At 36.3% G+C, this 18,847-nt stretch overlaps 1 protein-coding gene across 2 annotated transcripts in view; it reads right to left on the reverse strand.

Moving 5' to 3' along the window:
- The window catches only part of Scox (Synthesis of cytochrome c oxidase), a 307,125-nt gene that overhangs the window by 188,725 nt on the left and 99,553 nt on the right, over window positions 1-18,847 (reverse strand). For both annotated transcript variants that reach the window (XR_016546732.1, XM_090369369.1), the window contains exon 4: window positions 14,423-14,620. Coding sequence is in view for 1 of the 2 variants with exons in the window: in XM_090369369.1 (XP_090225495.1) it covers window positions 14,423-14,620 (198 nt within the window). In the remaining variant the exon portion in view is untranslated. The remainder of the gene's footprint in view (window positions 1-14,422; window positions 14,621-18,847) is intronic.

Genomic DNA, 18,847 nt, shown 5'->3' on the forward strand with positions numbered 1-18,847 from the left:
AACAAGTGGAAGGATCCCATCAGAATTCAGCATGCTCAACCCATTCAAGGCCTTATATACCTCAATCAGATCACCGCGCAGGTGCCTAGTCTCCAGCCACTGCAATTTGCAGAACTTAAGCCTCTCTTGGTAAGAGGATCCCTTCATTTCCCTCACCAATCTTGTTGCCCTTCTCTGTACACGCTCAAGTAAATCTACATCCTTCCTAAAATGAGGCCTCCAGACCTGTACGCAGTACTCAAGCCGTGGCCTGACCATTGCCTTATACAGAGGGATAATCACCTCCTTTTCCCTGCTAGCAAAATTCCTATATATCATTGACAAAACCCCATGACCTGCCCTGGCAGCCTGTCTGCATTGCTCAGAAAACTTCATATCTGCCTGCACAATTACTCCCAGGTCTTTTTCATTTTCTACCACCTTAAGTGTAGTACCACACAGTTGGTACGTTTCTCTGGGGTTACTTCTACCCATATGTAGTACTTTGCATTTGTCAAGTAGAAGGGAATCACCAAGAAAGAGAAGAATAATGATATTCAGCTCAGAACCCTGGGTTTGCCAAGCCCATACTAACCAGATGTGAGCCCCTGGGGTAATGTGCAAATGTATCCCCCAATTCACAAAGGGGGAGCAAAGGGTGACAAAAGTAATTACAGACCAGTTAGTTTAACTTCTGTTCTGGGTAAAATAATGGAGTCACCGGTTAAAGATGCATTGGAGGATCATCTAGACAAGACTGCAGCAATAATTAAGACACGGCATGGGTTTGTTAAGGGAAAGTCTTGTCTGACAAATTTGATTGGATATTATGATGTTATTACAAAGGAACTGGATGCAAAAAATAATTTTGATAACATATACTTGGATTTCAGGAAAGCTTTTGATGCTGTTGCTCATGGAAGACTACTGTACAAATTGGAGCAGAATGGTATTAAGGGTAAGTTGCTACAATGGATAAAAGGTTGGTTGAGTGGAAGAAGACAGAGTGGTGATCAATGGGTGCAGCTCTTCATGGACTAATGTTATTACTGGAGTCCCACAGGGTTCTGTGTTGGGTCCACTATTGTTTTGTATATTTATTAATGATATTGATGAAGGTATATCAGGCTTAGTGTCGAAGTTTGCAGATGATACAAAGGTTGGCAGGGTTGGTAATGGCAGTGTGCTACTGCAACAGGATCAGGAAAATTTGGGAAGATGGGCTGAGAAGTGGCAACTGAAGTTTAACATTGACAAATGAAAGTACTGCATATGGGTAGAAGTAACCCCAGAGAAATGTACCAAACGTGTGGTACTACACTTAAAGTGGTAGAAAATGAAAAAGACCTGGGAGTAATTGTGCAGTCAGATATGAAGTTTTCTGAGCAATGCAGACAGGCTGCCAGGGCAGGTCATGGGGTTTTGTCAATGATATACAGGAATTTTGATAGCAGGGAAAACGAGGTGATTGTCCCTCTGTATAAATCAATTGTCATGCCATGCCTTGAGTACTTCGTACAGGTCTGGAGGCCTCATTTTAGGAAGGATGTAGATTTGCTTGAGCATGTACAGAGAAGGGCAAAAAGAGAAGGGTGAGGGGAATGAATAGTTTCTCTTACCAAGAGAGGCTTAAGTTCTTCAAATTGCAGCAGCTGGAGACTAGACACCTGCGAGGTGATCTGATTGAGGTGTATAAGGCCTTGAATGGGATGAGCACGCTGAATTCTGATGGGATTCTTCCACATGTTCAGATTACGAACCTAAGGGAGCATAAATTCAAATTGAGGAAAGACAGATGTAGAATAGATGTGCGGAAATTTTCCTTTAGCCAGCGGGTGGTTAATTGCTGGAACAAACTTCCATCTGTCGTGGAAGTTGATAGATGAAATAAATTTAAGGAGGAACTGGACAAACATTTAGAGGGAATTGTTTTCTAAATTTTTATTTTTTATTTTGGCTGATGCTGCATAAGCTCATACACTTGATTTCTTGCATCACATGCCGCCACTACTACTACTACTTTTCTCTGCTGATGAAAATGAACAAATTCTTGGGATTTAAAAGGTGATTAACAATATTTTTGTGTAAAAATATATATGTAGTAGATGGGTATTAATTCTTGTCTTTTCAGTACTAGCACATACCTTTGATTCAAGCTTAAGGATTTTATACAAGGCATATAAGTTGACTCTACAATTTTAGCAATATTTTTAGTGGTCATCTTATATGCTGGAATATACAGCATTCCCCTGCAGAGAATTTTTCTGACACAAAGTGTAAAGCCCATTTTTAATTGAGTTCTATTGCATCAGCTGCCATAAAACTGAAGTTGTAAAAACTTTGCCTGCTTGCTGCCCTGGAGCATAAAAATATAATGTATAATAAATATTTTGAGTTTTTATTTTGGATAGTGAATTTAACAGTTTAATGAGTCTTCAGGCAAGTATTTTCCACTTTGGACTCCAACAGTGCCAACTTCAGTGCTTGCTATATGCTAAGGCAACTAAAGGTGTTGAAACATCAATACTATATATCAAGTAAGAGGAAGAAATCCAAGGGTGAAAGGTTGGGAAAATAATCAGGATATGGCAATACTTCAAACCCACATTTGTGGGTTTGAAGTATTACAAATTATAATTGAAAACTGCAATAAAATCATAGCAAGCTGTGAATTTGTGACAAATGTAAAGTACTACATATGGGTAAAAGTAACCCCAGAGTAACATACCAACTGGGTGGTACTACACTCAGGGTAGTGGAGAATGAAAAGGACCTAGGGGTAATTGTGCAGTCAAATATGAAGTTTTCTGAGACAGGCTGCAAGCCTGTCTGCACCTCATGGTGTCTTGTCAATGATATACAGGAATTTTGCTAACAGGGATAAGGAGGTGATTGTCCCCTTGTATAAGGCAATGGTCAGACACACCTTGAGTACTGCATACAGGTGTGGAGGCCTCATTTTAGGAAGGATATAGAGCTGCTGGAACGAGTACAGAGAAGTGCAACGAGACTGGGGAATGGAATAAAGGGTCGCTGTTACCAAGAAAGGCTTAAGCTCTATAAATTTCAGCATCTGGAGACTAGGCACCTGTGAGGTGATCTAATTGAGATGTATAAGGCCTTGAATGGTTTGAGCAAGCTCAATGCTGATGGGATTCTTCCTCTTGCTCAGATTACTCATCTGAGGGGACATGAATTCAAATCGAGAAAAAGACAACTGTAGAATAAACGTGCGTTAATTTACCTTTAGCCAGCGGGTGGTTGATAGTTCGAACAAACTTCCATCTGTTGTAGTGGAGGTCAACAACTTAAATAAGTTGACGGCAGAACTAGACAAACATTTGGAGTGAATTGGATGGATAAAATGGGCAAGGTTTTTTTTTTCTGGCTGATGCTATATAAGCTTGCTGTCTTGCATCATATGCCTCTACTAATGCTAATGTTAATTTATTGCAAAGTGATTATGAATATCAAATGCTTGGATAAAAGCACAAAATGCAGCAATGTGGTGACCAACATAAAAATACAACCTTGTATTTACATTATTTATAGTGCTCTTTCACAATAGCACTTTGTTTAACATAGCCTCTTTTTTTTTATATATAGAATCGTTTAACCAACACTATTTTTCACTTATAATTCTTAAATGAGCTAAATATCTATTTATGTTTAATTACATGTACTGCATTAAAAAATTTATTACGTACTAAATATTATTTAATTTTCTTAATTAATAAACCATTCTTAGTTGATGTTTGGTTTAGGTTTTATTGACGAGTTAGCAACTGAGGCTATAATGCACCCTTTGTTGATATACTTAACTCTGCACTCTTGTAGCTCTACATCTGATAGGAGCAAATTTTATTTTTAATTTCTTCAAAAAGTTAAGAGTTTTTTTGAACTCTGCTTGGAGTATATGAACATTTGATCTTTTCTCAATGGATTTCAATATGCAGTACCATATGTATGTATAGTATGCATTTTTTGCTTTTAAATAAAAAAAATTAAATTTTTTTTTATTAAAATGTCATGATTTTTACACCTTTTATTTAAAAAAAAAAAAAAAAATATATATATATATATATATATATATATATATATACTATTAATACTGGCTAAAAATTAAAATAAAAGTTATATGTATAAAATATAAAGAAACTATTAGTCTCTTCCATTTTCCAGTTTTAAAAATCATGCTAATGCTAATTTAATGTGTATAAATAGTTGTTAAAAAGATTGGAAAAAAAAAATTATATATATATTTAACAGCACTGCCTTTCAAATTTTGAAAATGCCAGTGAAAGGACATTACACACCAGCTCAGATCATCTTGCCTCCCCTACCAGCTATGTGCAGAAGGTAAAATTTTGTAAATACTGTTCTTAACTTCTATTTTTAAAATTTTATTTAAAAAATTTGGCATGCATGTTGCTAACTCTGAGTGATTAAGCATGTTAACTCTTCAAGGGATGTTATGGAAAGTGATTACTCATATGTAAGTGATAATCACTCAGAAGAGCAATTATCACTTTCCATTACCATGTTTATTAATCAAAAATAATAACGAATCTTTCAGATGAATTTTTCAAAAATACATCATTTATGACCATTGAAACTATTGATATCTATAGATCACATAGGAAGAGGTCTTTAAATAACAACAGACTGAAAAGAAACATAATTCCAAACCTATATGAGAGAGTACCAGTCAGTTTCTCAAGCTACCATTACTATGAGTAAAACAAAAATGGTGGGACTATACCTGCTGGGTGCACTCATGCTATAATTCTGGGAAAACGATAAATAGAAATTCAAACACTATACCAAGTAAAAATTTCTCTACATTAGGAAGATACAGAAAATCACAGATTTTTAATTTCAGAACAACTATTAACGCTGGCATGTTATTTTCAAGTTATACCTCACAGGTGTAACTTGAAAATAACATTTGTAACAAACTTGATAATAACAAATGTTACAAAAAAAAAAAAATAACAAATTACAAATGTTAACAGCACTGCCTTTCAAATTTTGAAAATGCCAGTGAAAGGACATTACACACCAGCTCAGATCACCTAGCCTCCCCTACTAGCTATGTGCAGAAGGCAAAATTTTGTAAAACAAAATATTCTTTTGTAGAAAGTTTTACATCTGCTTCAAGATTACTGATTTTTGTCTCAGTTTGGCAATTTTACTGCCTTGCTGAAGTGATGCATACCAGTTTAACTGTATGGGACAGTACAACTAAGTTTGTAAATATTTCTCACCAGCAGTGGTGAATGTATTACTGACATACTGTGCCATCTAATAATTTATGGCCATCACAAGTCTAATTGGTATTACTGCAATGATCCTGACCTTCACCTGCCTTCACTATAAATCCCACTGATCTACAAAAGCACACATTAATTACCCTTGTTCCTTTCCTTTGGTAGTTATTGGCGCATCGGCTTCTGTGGCCATAATGCACCTCCCAAGGTTTTTGCAGTACTTTGATCCAAGCCCGAGGCGGGATTCGAACCCACGACCTTTGGTTGCCAGGTAGGCATTTTACCTAAACGGTTAGCCCAGTCAGCAATTACCCTTGTAATTAACTGACTGAAAGTGTAACTGACACACACACACATTTCCACACATCATATCTGTATTAGAGAGTTCTGTTTTGGCCAGGTTGTTTACTAAAATTGAATATCTAAATACTCCTTGCCAAGACCCAAGCCTCAATAACCACAATAAGAGGTGAGGCATCCATTAAGGCAGGTTTTACTGTATTACTCATAAATATGAGAGGAACCAGCTGGGATGCCTAGTCTCTTTTGCTGTTTACTTAGAAAATGCACAATAAACAAACAAGAGAAGTTAAACATTAAATCTGAAGGGGAGAATGCTTTATATATGGAATTAAGAGGATCTGAGAATTTTCATTATAAAATAATGAAACTGTCAAAGGACCTGCTGAAACATTCTAGTCTCTTTTCTTCATCATGGAATATTTTTAGCATATTTTCATTTCATTTTAAAATTTTGGTATTGGTATTTGGTATTTTGCCTTCTGGACACAGCTAGTAGGGGAGGCAAGATGATCTGAGCTGGTGTGTAATGTCCTTTGACTGGCATTTTCAAAATTTGAAAGGCAGTGCTGTTAACATTTGTAATTTGTTATTTTTTTTGTAACAGCAGCAGTTATAAGAATGATGCAAGGTAGCACACTTCTGCATCTACAAAAAAAAAAAAAAAGAAAACAAGAAAAAAAAAAAGCAACACATTCACACATTTCCCATTCCCAAAAAGAAATCATCCAATTTCACCACAAACTTGACCAAACTCTCTGCCTTGGCTGGTTGCCAAGGCAGAATGAAGGGAGGCAGGTGCCTAGTCTCCAGCTGCTGCAAATTGCAGCAGCTGGAGACTAGGCACCTGCAAGATGATCATCTGATTGAGGTGTATAAGGCCTTGAATGGATTGAGCACGCTGAATTCTGATAGATTCTTCCACTTGTTGAGATTACAAACCTAAGGAAAGACAGCTGTAGAATAGATGTGCAGAAATTTGCCTTTAGCCAGCGGGTGGTTAATTGCTGGAACAAACTTCCATCTGTCATTGTGGAAGTTGATAGGTTAAATAAATTTAATGAGGAACTGGACAAACATTTAGAGGGAATGGTTGTGCGAATTTTTTTTTTTTTTTTGGCTGATGCTACTTAAACTCATACATACACTTGCTTTCTTGCATCACATGCCATGATTACTACTACTAATAACAAAAAAAGGTTGATTTGATCTTTTGCAGAATTTAAAGTTTGAGATCCTCAGATAATTCATCAATTCACTACATCACTGTAGAATTAGACAGGAAATATTCTGTAATTTTTTTCTCAATTTCCTCTCCAAATAAAATTCTGGTAGCAATCAGAATGCAAGGCTTTACAAGAGTTTCTCCAATGGTGAGGTTTCTTTTACTTTGAAATTAAAAAAGCTATTTCTACAAAACTTTCAGAGCCTTCATGGATTCCTGAAAGTATGCTGCAGTACTTTCCAATCTCACTTGGCAGAAAAAAAAAAAAACTCCGCCAGTTTTTTTGCTAGATTTTGGTAGTTTTAGTTCATATGTCGTTCCAGTTGAGAAGGTAGTGGTATCACTGCTTGGCATTTTTAGGCATACAACGTACTGAGAAATTTTCAGCCCATCTTTTGCAATATACTCAAAACCATATATGATATAAAACTATTGGAATTTTAATTTTTTGTCGCTATCAGAATGCAAACTAACTAATATTCTTGCAAATATCAGAATGCAACTACTGTAACTAATATTCTCGGATGTCACACTTCATACTATTGGCACTGTAGTAGCATGTGCAGAGTAATGAGACAAGCTATGTGAAGTGCAATACTGCACCACAGATGATGCCATTAAAACCGTCATTATTTTTGTAATATGATAACCTTAAATAAAGGCAACCCCCGTATAACATGGTACTTCTACAACACGGTTTCGCTCTAACACGATTAAGAAAACTCTGGCAATCCTCACACAACAAGGTTTTACTCTAACACGGTTTTGTGCTGGGAAAACCCTACTATTATGTTAGATGTAATTTTCAACGTTTCTATTCCTTTTTGTGAATCCTTGCTGTTGACTTGCTAGTTGTTATCCCCTTTGTGATATTTTTCTAAAGCACATTTCTGGAAGTCACTACCATAAACAATAAAAACAATTAGCAGTTTCCAGTTTATTGGTCTTTTCTGTTAGTGTAATCAATTATAAATGGGTAGTAAACTCGATCTCCTTGCATTTGCTATAGTACCGATAGCTGGAATTCTGTGGGTTTTCACATTATTATGGTGAAACGTGTTTCCCCTTCCATGAAATATTCAATCATACAAAAAACATAAATAAATTTTCAGAAACTCATTACTCCGTATCATGTTTGTTACAACTGGTGCATGCCGTCTTCTTTGTTATTAATTGCTTATCATTTTTACTGTTTTAAATTTTACAACAAAAAAAAAGTCAGTGAACAGAAATATCAATTAGTATGTACATATTGCAGTACGTATTAATTAAGCTATGTATGTAAGCGTAAATTTATTTTGATTTTGCTAACTGGAAAATATTCTTCCGATTTTCACGTATGATTTAAAGAGGGGTCCACTGTATTTCGTTGAGAGATTCCTGGGTTAGGAATATCTCAACAGTGCTCTTGAACTTGTGATTGTTTGAGACCATACAAAATAATTGTGACTTTGAATAGTGCAGTTCGTGACTTTTAAAGAGAGCAGAAGATACACGGAATCTAGATGCTGCAGAAGAGACTGTGCTTAACAGAGATGAAGAGGAAGAAAATTAAATTTACACATTCCATCAGTTATATAATTTTTAGAAAAGCTTCTTTGAAGTTCTTTTTCTGAAATTTCGACTGTGCTTGGTATAGTTGTGATAACTTCTACTTTACCAGAAAACTGTCTTCCCTTTAATGAATTCTTTAGTTTAGAGGTAAAAAATAAGAATATCACATGATACTGGGTCCAGTGAATAGGGAGGATATTATAAGGTAGGCAGTGTATGCTTAAAAAGATATCACACAATGAATAGAGAACAAAATCACACAATGAATAGAGAACTTTCATGGAGTAATTTTCAATTTTCACCTTGCCAAGGTGAGGTCTCTTCTTTCTGACTACATCTGTGAAGCACTTAATAATATCTAAATACGTAGTCTTATTAACAGTATGATCTCCTGGTTAAATTCATATGAATTATGCTAAATTACATTTAAATTAATTATGCTTAAATTATGTTATTTGTATGCTTAACTGAATAATTAAGCATAATGAATAACTAATGGATTATACCTGTATATTCAAAAAATAAATTACAGCATAACTTTGCCTTAAAACCTATCAATCCATATTTTCTTCTTCCTGGGAGACAATGGAAATTTCCATTCAAAGATCCAATATTTTATAGCAGGGGTGGCCAACAAGTCGATTGCGGCTTTAATTTCGGCCGATCACGATGAATTTTAAATATATATAAAAACAGATTAGTCAAAATATAAATATTATTATGTGCCCCACTATATATATGCTTTTACAAATCCGCTGAACCAAGTGACTACTCTTGTCGCTGCACTGCCTAGGCTTGTCTAGTGAAAATGCTTCATCGAATTGTTATTTAGCTTCTTATATTAATAACTGGACAGTTCTTATACATTAATTTAATAACCTTTGATTTAAAATTAATACTACGAAAAAGAGCAAAACGTATCATTTTCATCAAGAGTGAGAACTAGAATACTTTTTTGTAATGATAAAAGAAAAATGTTGTTTGATTTGCAATGCTTCTGTGGCTATACCCAAAAAAGGAAATTTAGAAGGCACTTCAACACACTGATTAATAGTATTTCTGCATATAAATATCAATTTTTGAAAATGGCTAAGGGTATCAAAGAAGGGGGGGGAAATCGATCATTTTGCAAATATGCAAGATCATTTGCAAAAATGTTCTGTTTTTGAATTTAATAGTGAGAAATATGTTTCTGAAACTGAGAAAGTTGTGGATGATTTTGAAACCAGATTCAGTGATTTTAAAACAATTGAAGACATTGTTCAATATATTTCTTATCCATTTAATACTTTAAGACTGAGATACAAAACAAATTGCAGAAAAATTCCGAGATTTTTCAGATGCAAAAAATATTACTTGAAAATGAAATTATTACATTACGAAATGATATCTTCCTAAAAGTCAGATCATCAGAATACAACATTTGGAAATATGTTTGCCGAGAGAAGTACCAAAATGTAAAAAAATGCAGTGAACTTTTAAATTCCTGTTTTGGTTCCACATATCTATGTGAATTGGCCATTTCGTATTTGAAACAAACAAAGACGGAGGATCGCTCTACTCTTATGGAAGATTCTTTAAGGTTGGCCTTATCACAGTATATCCCCGATTTTGAAAGCTTGGCAGATGACACGAAGACACAAACTTTGCATAAATTAAAATTTTTAAATACGTATGAATTTAAAATAAGAATTCTGAATTGTATTTCATTTTAAAATTTATAAACAATATTTTTCAATATGTGTTGATCAACTTTTTTCACCATGCGAAATGAAATTCTTGAGATGGTAGATTGCCGCACATTTTGAAGAAAAAAAGTAGATCTCATCACAAATTAAGTTGGCTGCCCCTGTTTTATAGGAAAGTTGGTTATACGATACATCTGCACTGAACTAGACAGCGTAAGGTTTAACGGAAAACTAGATAGCAAGTATAGTAGTATCAATTAATCAGTAAAATTTATTAATCTTATTAAATTTCATTGTCATTGAATTGTACTTTAACTAAATAAATATAGCGACCTAGTTTTTACAAACGTAATATCATAAATTAATACATATAAGTTGACAGGGGATAAGAAAGTCATACAACGTAACTCAGAGATAACATTCGATACAGAAACAAATATGTATATATAGTGTTATAACTGCATTGGGATATAAGTTTAGGGTTATATTTTGTATTGGAATTTTATTGAATTTGAATAGAAATCATGACTCAGACCAGAGCAGCAAAGCAAAAGGCTCAAACTAATGAAAGTGCTGTGGCTCAGGGGAGAACTGAGGGGGGGGGGGCAGTTGTCCTCTGAATCAGTCTATTGAAATGCACTGTTGTTTGATGTTTGTGGAGCAATCAGGAATGGGACATGACATGGTCTTTGTGTGTGCGCGCAATGTAAGGAGTGCAAGGAAATCAGGCGCCACCTTAGCATTGCTATGGGCTTATAAGAGAGTTTGAAGGATAGGGTGGATGCCCACGAAGGATTTAAATTGAGGGGCTCATCAAGCTCTCAGCTGCCCACATCAATGCCACAGCTTGCACTTGAACATCAAGCAACACAGCAGCAAACCCCAAGGCAGAATGCACTGGTCCCAAAGGAACTAGTTGTTGTAAGTGACGCTATTGTCAGGGAAACAGAGAACATATTGTGCAAAAGGGATAGATGGAACAGGACCAGGGTATGTCTGCCAGGGGAAAAGGTTGATGATGTTGTAGAGCAGATATCATCCTTTAAGGGCACAAGGTGATATTGTTGTACACGTTGGCACTAATGATATTAAGAGTAGGAGACCAGCGGAATTACTTAACAAGTACAAGTCAATGCTGAAAAAAAGCCATGAGTTATGGTTGACACCTCCTATTGTGTCTGTATTTCTGCCCAGACACGATAGGAGGGAGTATATGATGAGAGCCTTGTCGATCAATTCGGCCCTGGAGAGATTGTGCAAGGCTCAAGGGGTAGAATTTTTCTCAGCTTGATCTGTGCTTGTTAACAGGAGAGACTGCTTCTACAGGGATGGGATACACTTAAAGAGAAAGGGTGCAAGAATATTTGCTGATGCTATCGAGGCAGAGTTAGATGGGTAGGAAAACTGCTAGCTTGGGGGGGGGGGAATACACAGATTAATAGATTAACAGTAGCCACTGGCAGAGGTAAATGTGATTCTTGCATTACTTCTATTGAAATGAAATTGAGCAGCAGCCTGGAAAGCAAGGCAATGGGGATTTCCTGGGCTGTTGGGAGTCATAGTGGAACAAGTAAATACATGGGCTGTGTTAGGGTAACTAAGAGTAGAAACAGGTGCATGTATACTTGCATGTACACCAATGCTAAGAGCATAGGTAATAAATTCGATAAGCTTGAAGTGCTAGTCAAGACATCAAAGGCAGACATTGTTGGGATATCAGAGATATGGTGTCAGACAGACATAAGCAGTGCAGAACTGGAATTTGGGGAGTACAATGTGTACAGAAAGGACAGACAGGACAGAAAGGGAGGAGAGTTTATGCTATTAGTTAAGAAACACATCAAATCTAAGAAAGTGCATCCAATTGATGTTGGTGGACAATGCAATGCTGAGTCTGTTTGATGTGAAATAAGCATTGGGAAAGGAAAAATGAGAGTAGGTGTGTGTTATAGGCCAAATCAATCTGATGAGTATAATGAGCAATTGTGCAGAGAAATAGAGTGGGCCAGTAAATCAGAGTGTCTTATAATGGGGGACTTAAAATGATGGCAGGACACCTGATGTTCTTGCATCCAACTGACTCCAGAATACTGTAAGAAAATCACTTCAGAAACTATAGCAGTAAAAGTTCAACTATATTTAGGTAGGTAGAAAAAAATACAGATTTTTAATCACTGATTAATGGTTAAGGCAGGAATAGTTATTTTTGAAGGGCACCTGTGAGATTAGCATTAGTAGAGGCATTTGATGCAAGAAAGCAAGCTTATGCAGCATCAGCCAAAAAAAAAAAAAAATAAATAAATAAATAAAAAATAACCACTTCCACTTCACCCCTCTGTTCATTCGAAATACCTGACCAGCTGAGCCTTAAACATATTTAGGCTATCAACTTCCACGACAAGGGATGGAAGTCTATTCCACCAACCAACCATCCGCTGGCTAAAGGCAAATTTCCTCACGTCTATCCTACATCTGTCTTTCCTCAATTTGAATTTATGCCCTCTCAGGTGATTATTCTGAGCAAGAGGAAGAATCCCATCAGCATTAAGCATGCTCAAACCATTCAAGGCTTTATACACCTCTATCAGATCACCTCGCTGGTGCCTAGTCCCCAGACACTGTAATTTGCAAAACTTAAGCCTTTCTTCGTAAGAGCACCCCTTTGTTCCATTCACTAATCTTGTTGCCCTTCTCTGTACTCGTTCCAGCATCTCTACATCCTTCTTAAAATGAGGCCTCCAGACCTGTATACAGTACTCTAGGTGGCCTGACCATTGCCTTATACAAGGGAATAATCACCTCCTTATCCCTGCTAGAAAAATTCCTGTATATCATTGACAGACACCATGAGCTACTCTTGCAGCCCGTCTGCACTGCTCAGAAAACTTCATATCTGCCTGCACAACCACCCCCAGGTCTCTTTCATTTTTTACCACTGTCAATGTAGTACCACAGTGTTGATGGTAGTGTTGATGTCAGTGTAGTACCACAGTGAGTACTACATATGTTTCCCATATGGAGTACTTTACATTTGTCAATGTTAAACTTCATTTGCCACCTCGAAGCCCATCTGCTCAACCTTTCCAGATCCTGTTGCAGTAGCATAGTGTCAGTGTCCTTGACAACCCTGCCAACCTTCGTATCATCTTCAAACTTGGACATTAAGCTTGATATACCATCATCAATATCATTTATAAATACAGAAAACAATAATGGACCCAATACTGAACCCTGAGGGACTCCACTAATAACATTAGTCCACGATGAGCAGTGTCCATTGATTACCACTCTCTGTCTTCTCCCCCTCACCCACCCCTTTATCCATAGCAGCAATTTGCCTCGAATGCCACACTGCTCCAATTTGTGCAGCAGTCTTCCATGTGCAACAGTATCAAAAGCCTTTCTAAGATCCAAGTATATAATATCAAAGTTATTCCCTGCATCCAGTTCTTTTGTGACTGCATCACAGTATCCAATTAAATTGGTCAGGCAAGACTTCCCCTTAACAAAACCATGCTGTGTCTGAGCTATAACTGAAGTCTTGTCTAGATGATCCTGCAGTGCTTCTTTAACCAGTGCCTCCATTAATTTTCCGGGAACAGAAGTTAAGCTCCCAGGTCTATAATTACTTGTGTCACCCTTTGATCCTGCTTTGTGAATTGGGGTCACATTTGCACATCTCCAGTCCATGGGTACTTCCCCTGAGTCCAAGGAAGCTCTCATAATTATGGCTAAGGGTTTGCTTACTTCCTTTGCTGCCTCCTTTAATATAACTGGATAGATCCCATCCACCCCAGATGCCTTTCTTGTATTTATCTTCAACAATTTCTCCTCCACTTTAGTCTCAGTTATTACAAGATTCCCCACCATTACTTCGGGGTTAAAAAAAGAAGTTTTGGATGTTAGTTGTTTTAAGACATTAAGAATTACAATTAACTAAGGAATGCATTTAAAATTTAATAGCTTATCTTATGCTGGGTTGAGAAAAGAATTTAAGAAACAAACAGTTTGCACCGGATGTTTTTGTTGCAGTTTTTCAGTTTTGCTTGTTTGCTTTGAGAGAAACTATCTGAGAAGATGATATAACTTGTTTCAAAGGAAAGGAATTGATAAAATTAATGTTGCCATAACTGCATATCTGTAAATTTAACAATATATATATATGAAATGTATTGTTAATACAATATATTTAATTTAAACTCTTATGCTGTAATTTGCTTGTACTTTTGTATGCTATTACATTAGACTAACACTGACAAGAAACTTCACGAAACTAATGAATTATTTATAATTTTAAAAAGAAAGAAGACAAAATGACAAACAGTAAATGCTACAGGTTAGACATAGTAAATAATATGATTTTAAGCATAAATCTGGCATTATTTTGAAAAAGGTTTAAAACTTACCCAATATATTAACAGCTGAAACCATTTTTTCTATTTCATCTGGACAGATATCAGGACAATGCGTAAACCCAAAATACAAAAGAACCCACTGTCCAAGGAAATCTTTAGAGGAACATGGTTTGCCATTGTGATCTATAAGCTCAAAATTTGGTCTAATAGCAGCTTTACCAAGGGATCGTTTCCTTTCTTTCTCTATTTCTGAAATACCAAAAACTGTTCTAAACTTTTGGAATATAAATAAATACAGTATAACCCGGATAAGAAATTCCCGCATAAGAAGTTTTCCCCTGTACTAGGTTTGGTTTCTTAAGTCCCACTTTCAACTCTATATATTGTAATGTATTATTTTCCCACATAAGAAGTTTCCTGGGTAAAAATTTTTCCTGCATAAAAAGTTGGTGATAAAGAATACACAGTGTATTATTATAATGACGTTTTCTCACTTAATATGTTTTTTATATATAGAAATGCTTTATTTTTAATATTAAAAAATATTAAACAATATAAATGTTTTAATAATCAAACAAGTTAGTGCCAGTCATCATTTTAGTTCATAGTAAACCACTGAAGTAGATGAATTGGCATCGTTTTTGTTACATCTCATATTGTGAATGCCTTTACAATGAGTTGTCCTAATATTGCACTACCTCCAATAAGCAATGCTTTGCCAATGGAGAAGACTAATGTTACTTATTCTCGGCGGATCTTGGGTGGTAGTGGTATTCGTTAAAAATCTACTAACAAAGTGTTGCCAATTCGAGAATCCAGTATCGAAGTGTTGCTTATTCTAGGTAGTTCAATATCAGGACAACTTGTTGTGAAGGCATTCACAATGATATCACAAAAACGATGCCATCTACTTTGGTGATTTACTACGAACTAAAATGAAACTATGCACTAACTTGTTCAATTAGTGAATTTTCCGTAGTTTGAGACTTTCAGCCCTAAAACCTTTTTAGTATAAACATTTTGATATAATGGAAGTGGCATATTGTAATTGTTTTCATCGATATCAATAATTGGATAGTGTCATCCATGTGAAGCACAGTGAAGCATTTGCTGTTAAGTTCTGATTTTTCTGAATTACTCACTTAGTGGATTGTTGCTCTGTCTTATTATAATCGTGACCTTTTAAGGTATGTTGAAACTCCAAAGGAGCCTCATCCTTCCAACTTGGTAATGAGTTTAATGAACAGAATGTTAAGCAATTAGAAATCCTCAGTTTAAAAATGTTTCCCGTAGGCAGAGAGTAAAATATTTATAAATTCTGAAATAGTACTTAAAAATGATCTTTAACTTATGTATGTGTATCTTTTCATTTTAATTTGTGTAGTTAATATTTCATACCCTTAGGTCATTTTCCCTTCTAATAAGTTTTCCCGCTTAAGAAGTTATAAACCTCCAGTCCCTTGGAAAACTTCTTATCCGGGTTCTACTGTATTTGAAAATTTTGCTTAAAGGTGTAAAACTGTGCATACTCTAATCAAATTATAAAATTTAATTAATGCTCCTTATGTAGCAGTTCTTATTTAAAAAAATAATAATAAAAATAAAAGATATTACATGTTACCATAAAACCTGTTAGATAGTATGACACTCCAGTATTCTTCACAGAGTAAGAGCATTTTAAAAGCTTTCCACTGTAGAGTAGAGACCGACAAATTTAACAAGTTTTAAGATGCTCCCAATCAACAAATAACCTTTCTGCAGTGCACACACACACCTATGTTTATATTTTTTAAGGTCCTTTAAAATAACCTGTCCATGTGAACTGTCTTGAGATCTTACAGTACATACTGCCTTCTCTTATCTGTATTTCCAACTAATAGTAGATAATAGCTTTAAAAATCTGAGGTGGAGATTGGTCCTGCTGGCTGTTGTTGTTGTCTAGTAGGCCAAAAAATTGAAGAGATTCTCCTCTGGAATTAAGATCTAATGGTTGATGAAATTTAATCAAATGATAAAATAAACAGATGTAGAGCAGTGTTCCGTAACTTTTTTTAGTTACGGAACATGTTTCATCTCACAACATATTCACGGAACACTTACGAAACACAAGTTTAGTGGGAGCCAAAGAACTGTGAATGCCAAAGGCAGATATTGTTGGGATATCAGAGATGTGGTGTCACACACATATAAGGAATGCAGAACTGGAATTTGGGGAGTACAATGTGTATAGACAGGATAGGAAGGGAGGAGGGGTTATGCTATTAGTTAAGAAACACATAAAATCCAAGGAAGTGAACCAAGTCGACATCGCTGGACAGTGCAGTGTCAAGTCAGTTTGGTTTGACATAAGCATTGGGAGATCAAAATTGAGAGTAGGAGTGTGCTATAGGCCTAATGACTCTGATGAGTATAATAAGAAACTGTACAGGGAAATAGAATGGGCCAGTAAATCAGAGAGTCTTATAATGGGGGATTTTTAATTTCCCAGATATTGACTGGAATTTGTGGGTTGGTCACTCATACACCAGCAAGGCTTTTGTGGATTTACTGGATGACTGTTTTCTACATCAGCATGTTTGGGAGGCAACTAGAGGGAGTAATACTCTTGATCTGATTATCAGTAGTGATTCTTCATGCATTAAGAATCTGCAGATAAAGGAACCACTAGGTGGCAGTGATCACAGTGTGCTGAAGTGGGATTTACTCATAGAAGTAACTACCATCAGGGGTAAAGGGAAGGGTTTTTGCTTTCGTAAAGACGACTACGATGGTCTGAGACAGTATTCAAATTCTATACAGTGGGACCAACTGATGATGTTACCAACAGCAAATTCAAAATGGGAAGCATTCAAAGAACTTATCTTGGAAGCTACTAGGCTTTACATACCAACTAAGAAATACTGTTCAAGGTTTAGGCCTAAATGGATGTCAGATGAACTAATGAGACATATGGCAGAGAATAAAAATGCATGGGATATATATAAATTAATGGGTGACATGGAAGCCTATGATAGATATAAGCTGGTCTGTAACCAAGTCACAAAGGAGATTAGGCAGGCAAAGGCAGATTATGAGAAATCCTTGGCAAAGGATGCAAAGAAAAACTGAAAAGAGTTCTTTACTTATGTAAACTCTAGAAGGAAAGAGATGAATCAGATATTGATGGATATTGATGGTTCAACAGTTGAGGATCCAACAGTTGAATATCCCACTGGATATTGATGGTTCAACAGTTGAGGATCCTGCTCACGTGGCTAACAAACTAAATGAGGATTTTGCATCTACATTCACACATGAGGAGTTATTCAGGAAGCGGAATGTCAGAGGTGAAGTAAACTCTGGCAGTGAGCTAGATGATTTTGTAATAACTGAGAGGAGAAATTGTTGAGGATAAACACAAAAAAGGCACCCGGGGTGGATGGGATCTATCCAGTTATATTAAAGGAGGCAGCAAAGGAAGTAAGCGAACCCTTAGCCATAATTACGAGAGCTTCTTTGGACTCAGGGGAGGTACCCATAGACTGGAGATGTGCAAATGTGACTCCGATTCACAAAGGTTGACACAAGTAATTATAGACCTGGGAGCTTAACTTCTGTTCCAGGAAAATTAATTGAGGCACTGCAGGATCATCTAGACAAGACTTCAGTTATAGCTCGGACACAGCATGGTTTTGTTAAGAGAAAGTCTTGCCTGACCAATTTGATTGGATACTATGATGCAGTCACAAAAGAACTGGATGCAGGGAATAACTTTGATATTATATATTTGGATCTTAGAAAGGCTTTTGATACTGCTGCACATGGAAGACTGCTGCACAAATTGGAGCAGTGTGGCATTGGAGGCAAATTGCTGCTATGGATAAAGGGATGGTTGAAGGGGGAGAAGACAGAGAGTGGTAATCAATGGACACTGCTCATCATGGACTAATGTTATTAGTGGAGTCCCTCAGGGTTCAGTGTTGGGTCCATTGTTGTTTTCTGTATTTATAAATGATATTGATGATGGATGATGAATATATCAAGCTTAATGTCCAAGTTTGCAGACGATACAAAGGTTGGCAGGGTTGTTAAGGACATGATGCTATGCTGCTGCAACAGGATCTGGAAAGGTTGAGCAGATGGGCTGAGAGGTGGTAAATGAAGTTTAACATTGACAAATGTAAAGTACTACATATGGGAAACAGCAACTGCAGAGCAACGTATCAACTCTGTGGTACTACACTGACAGTGGTAGAGAATGAAAAGGACCTGGGGGTAATTGTGCAGGCAGATATAAAGTTCTCTGAGCAGTGCAGACGGGCTGCAAGAGTAGCTCATGGTGTCTTGTCAATGATATACAGGAATTTTTCTAGCAGGGATAAGGAGGTGATTATTCCCTTGTATAAGGCAATGGTCAGGCCACCACACCTTGAGTACTGTATACAGGTCTGGAGGCCTCATTTCAAGAAGGATGTAGAGCTGCTGGAACCAGTACAG

Source organism: Mastigoproctus giganteus, chromosome 3 (genome assembly GCF_048544385.1).
Source record: "Mastigoproctus giganteus isolate SK-2022 chromosome 3, ASM4854438v1, whole genome shotgun sequence".
NCBI classification, from domain to species: domain Eukaryota; kingdom Metazoa; phylum Arthropoda; class Arachnida; order Uropygi; family Thelyphonidae; genus Mastigoproctus; species Mastigoproctus giganteus.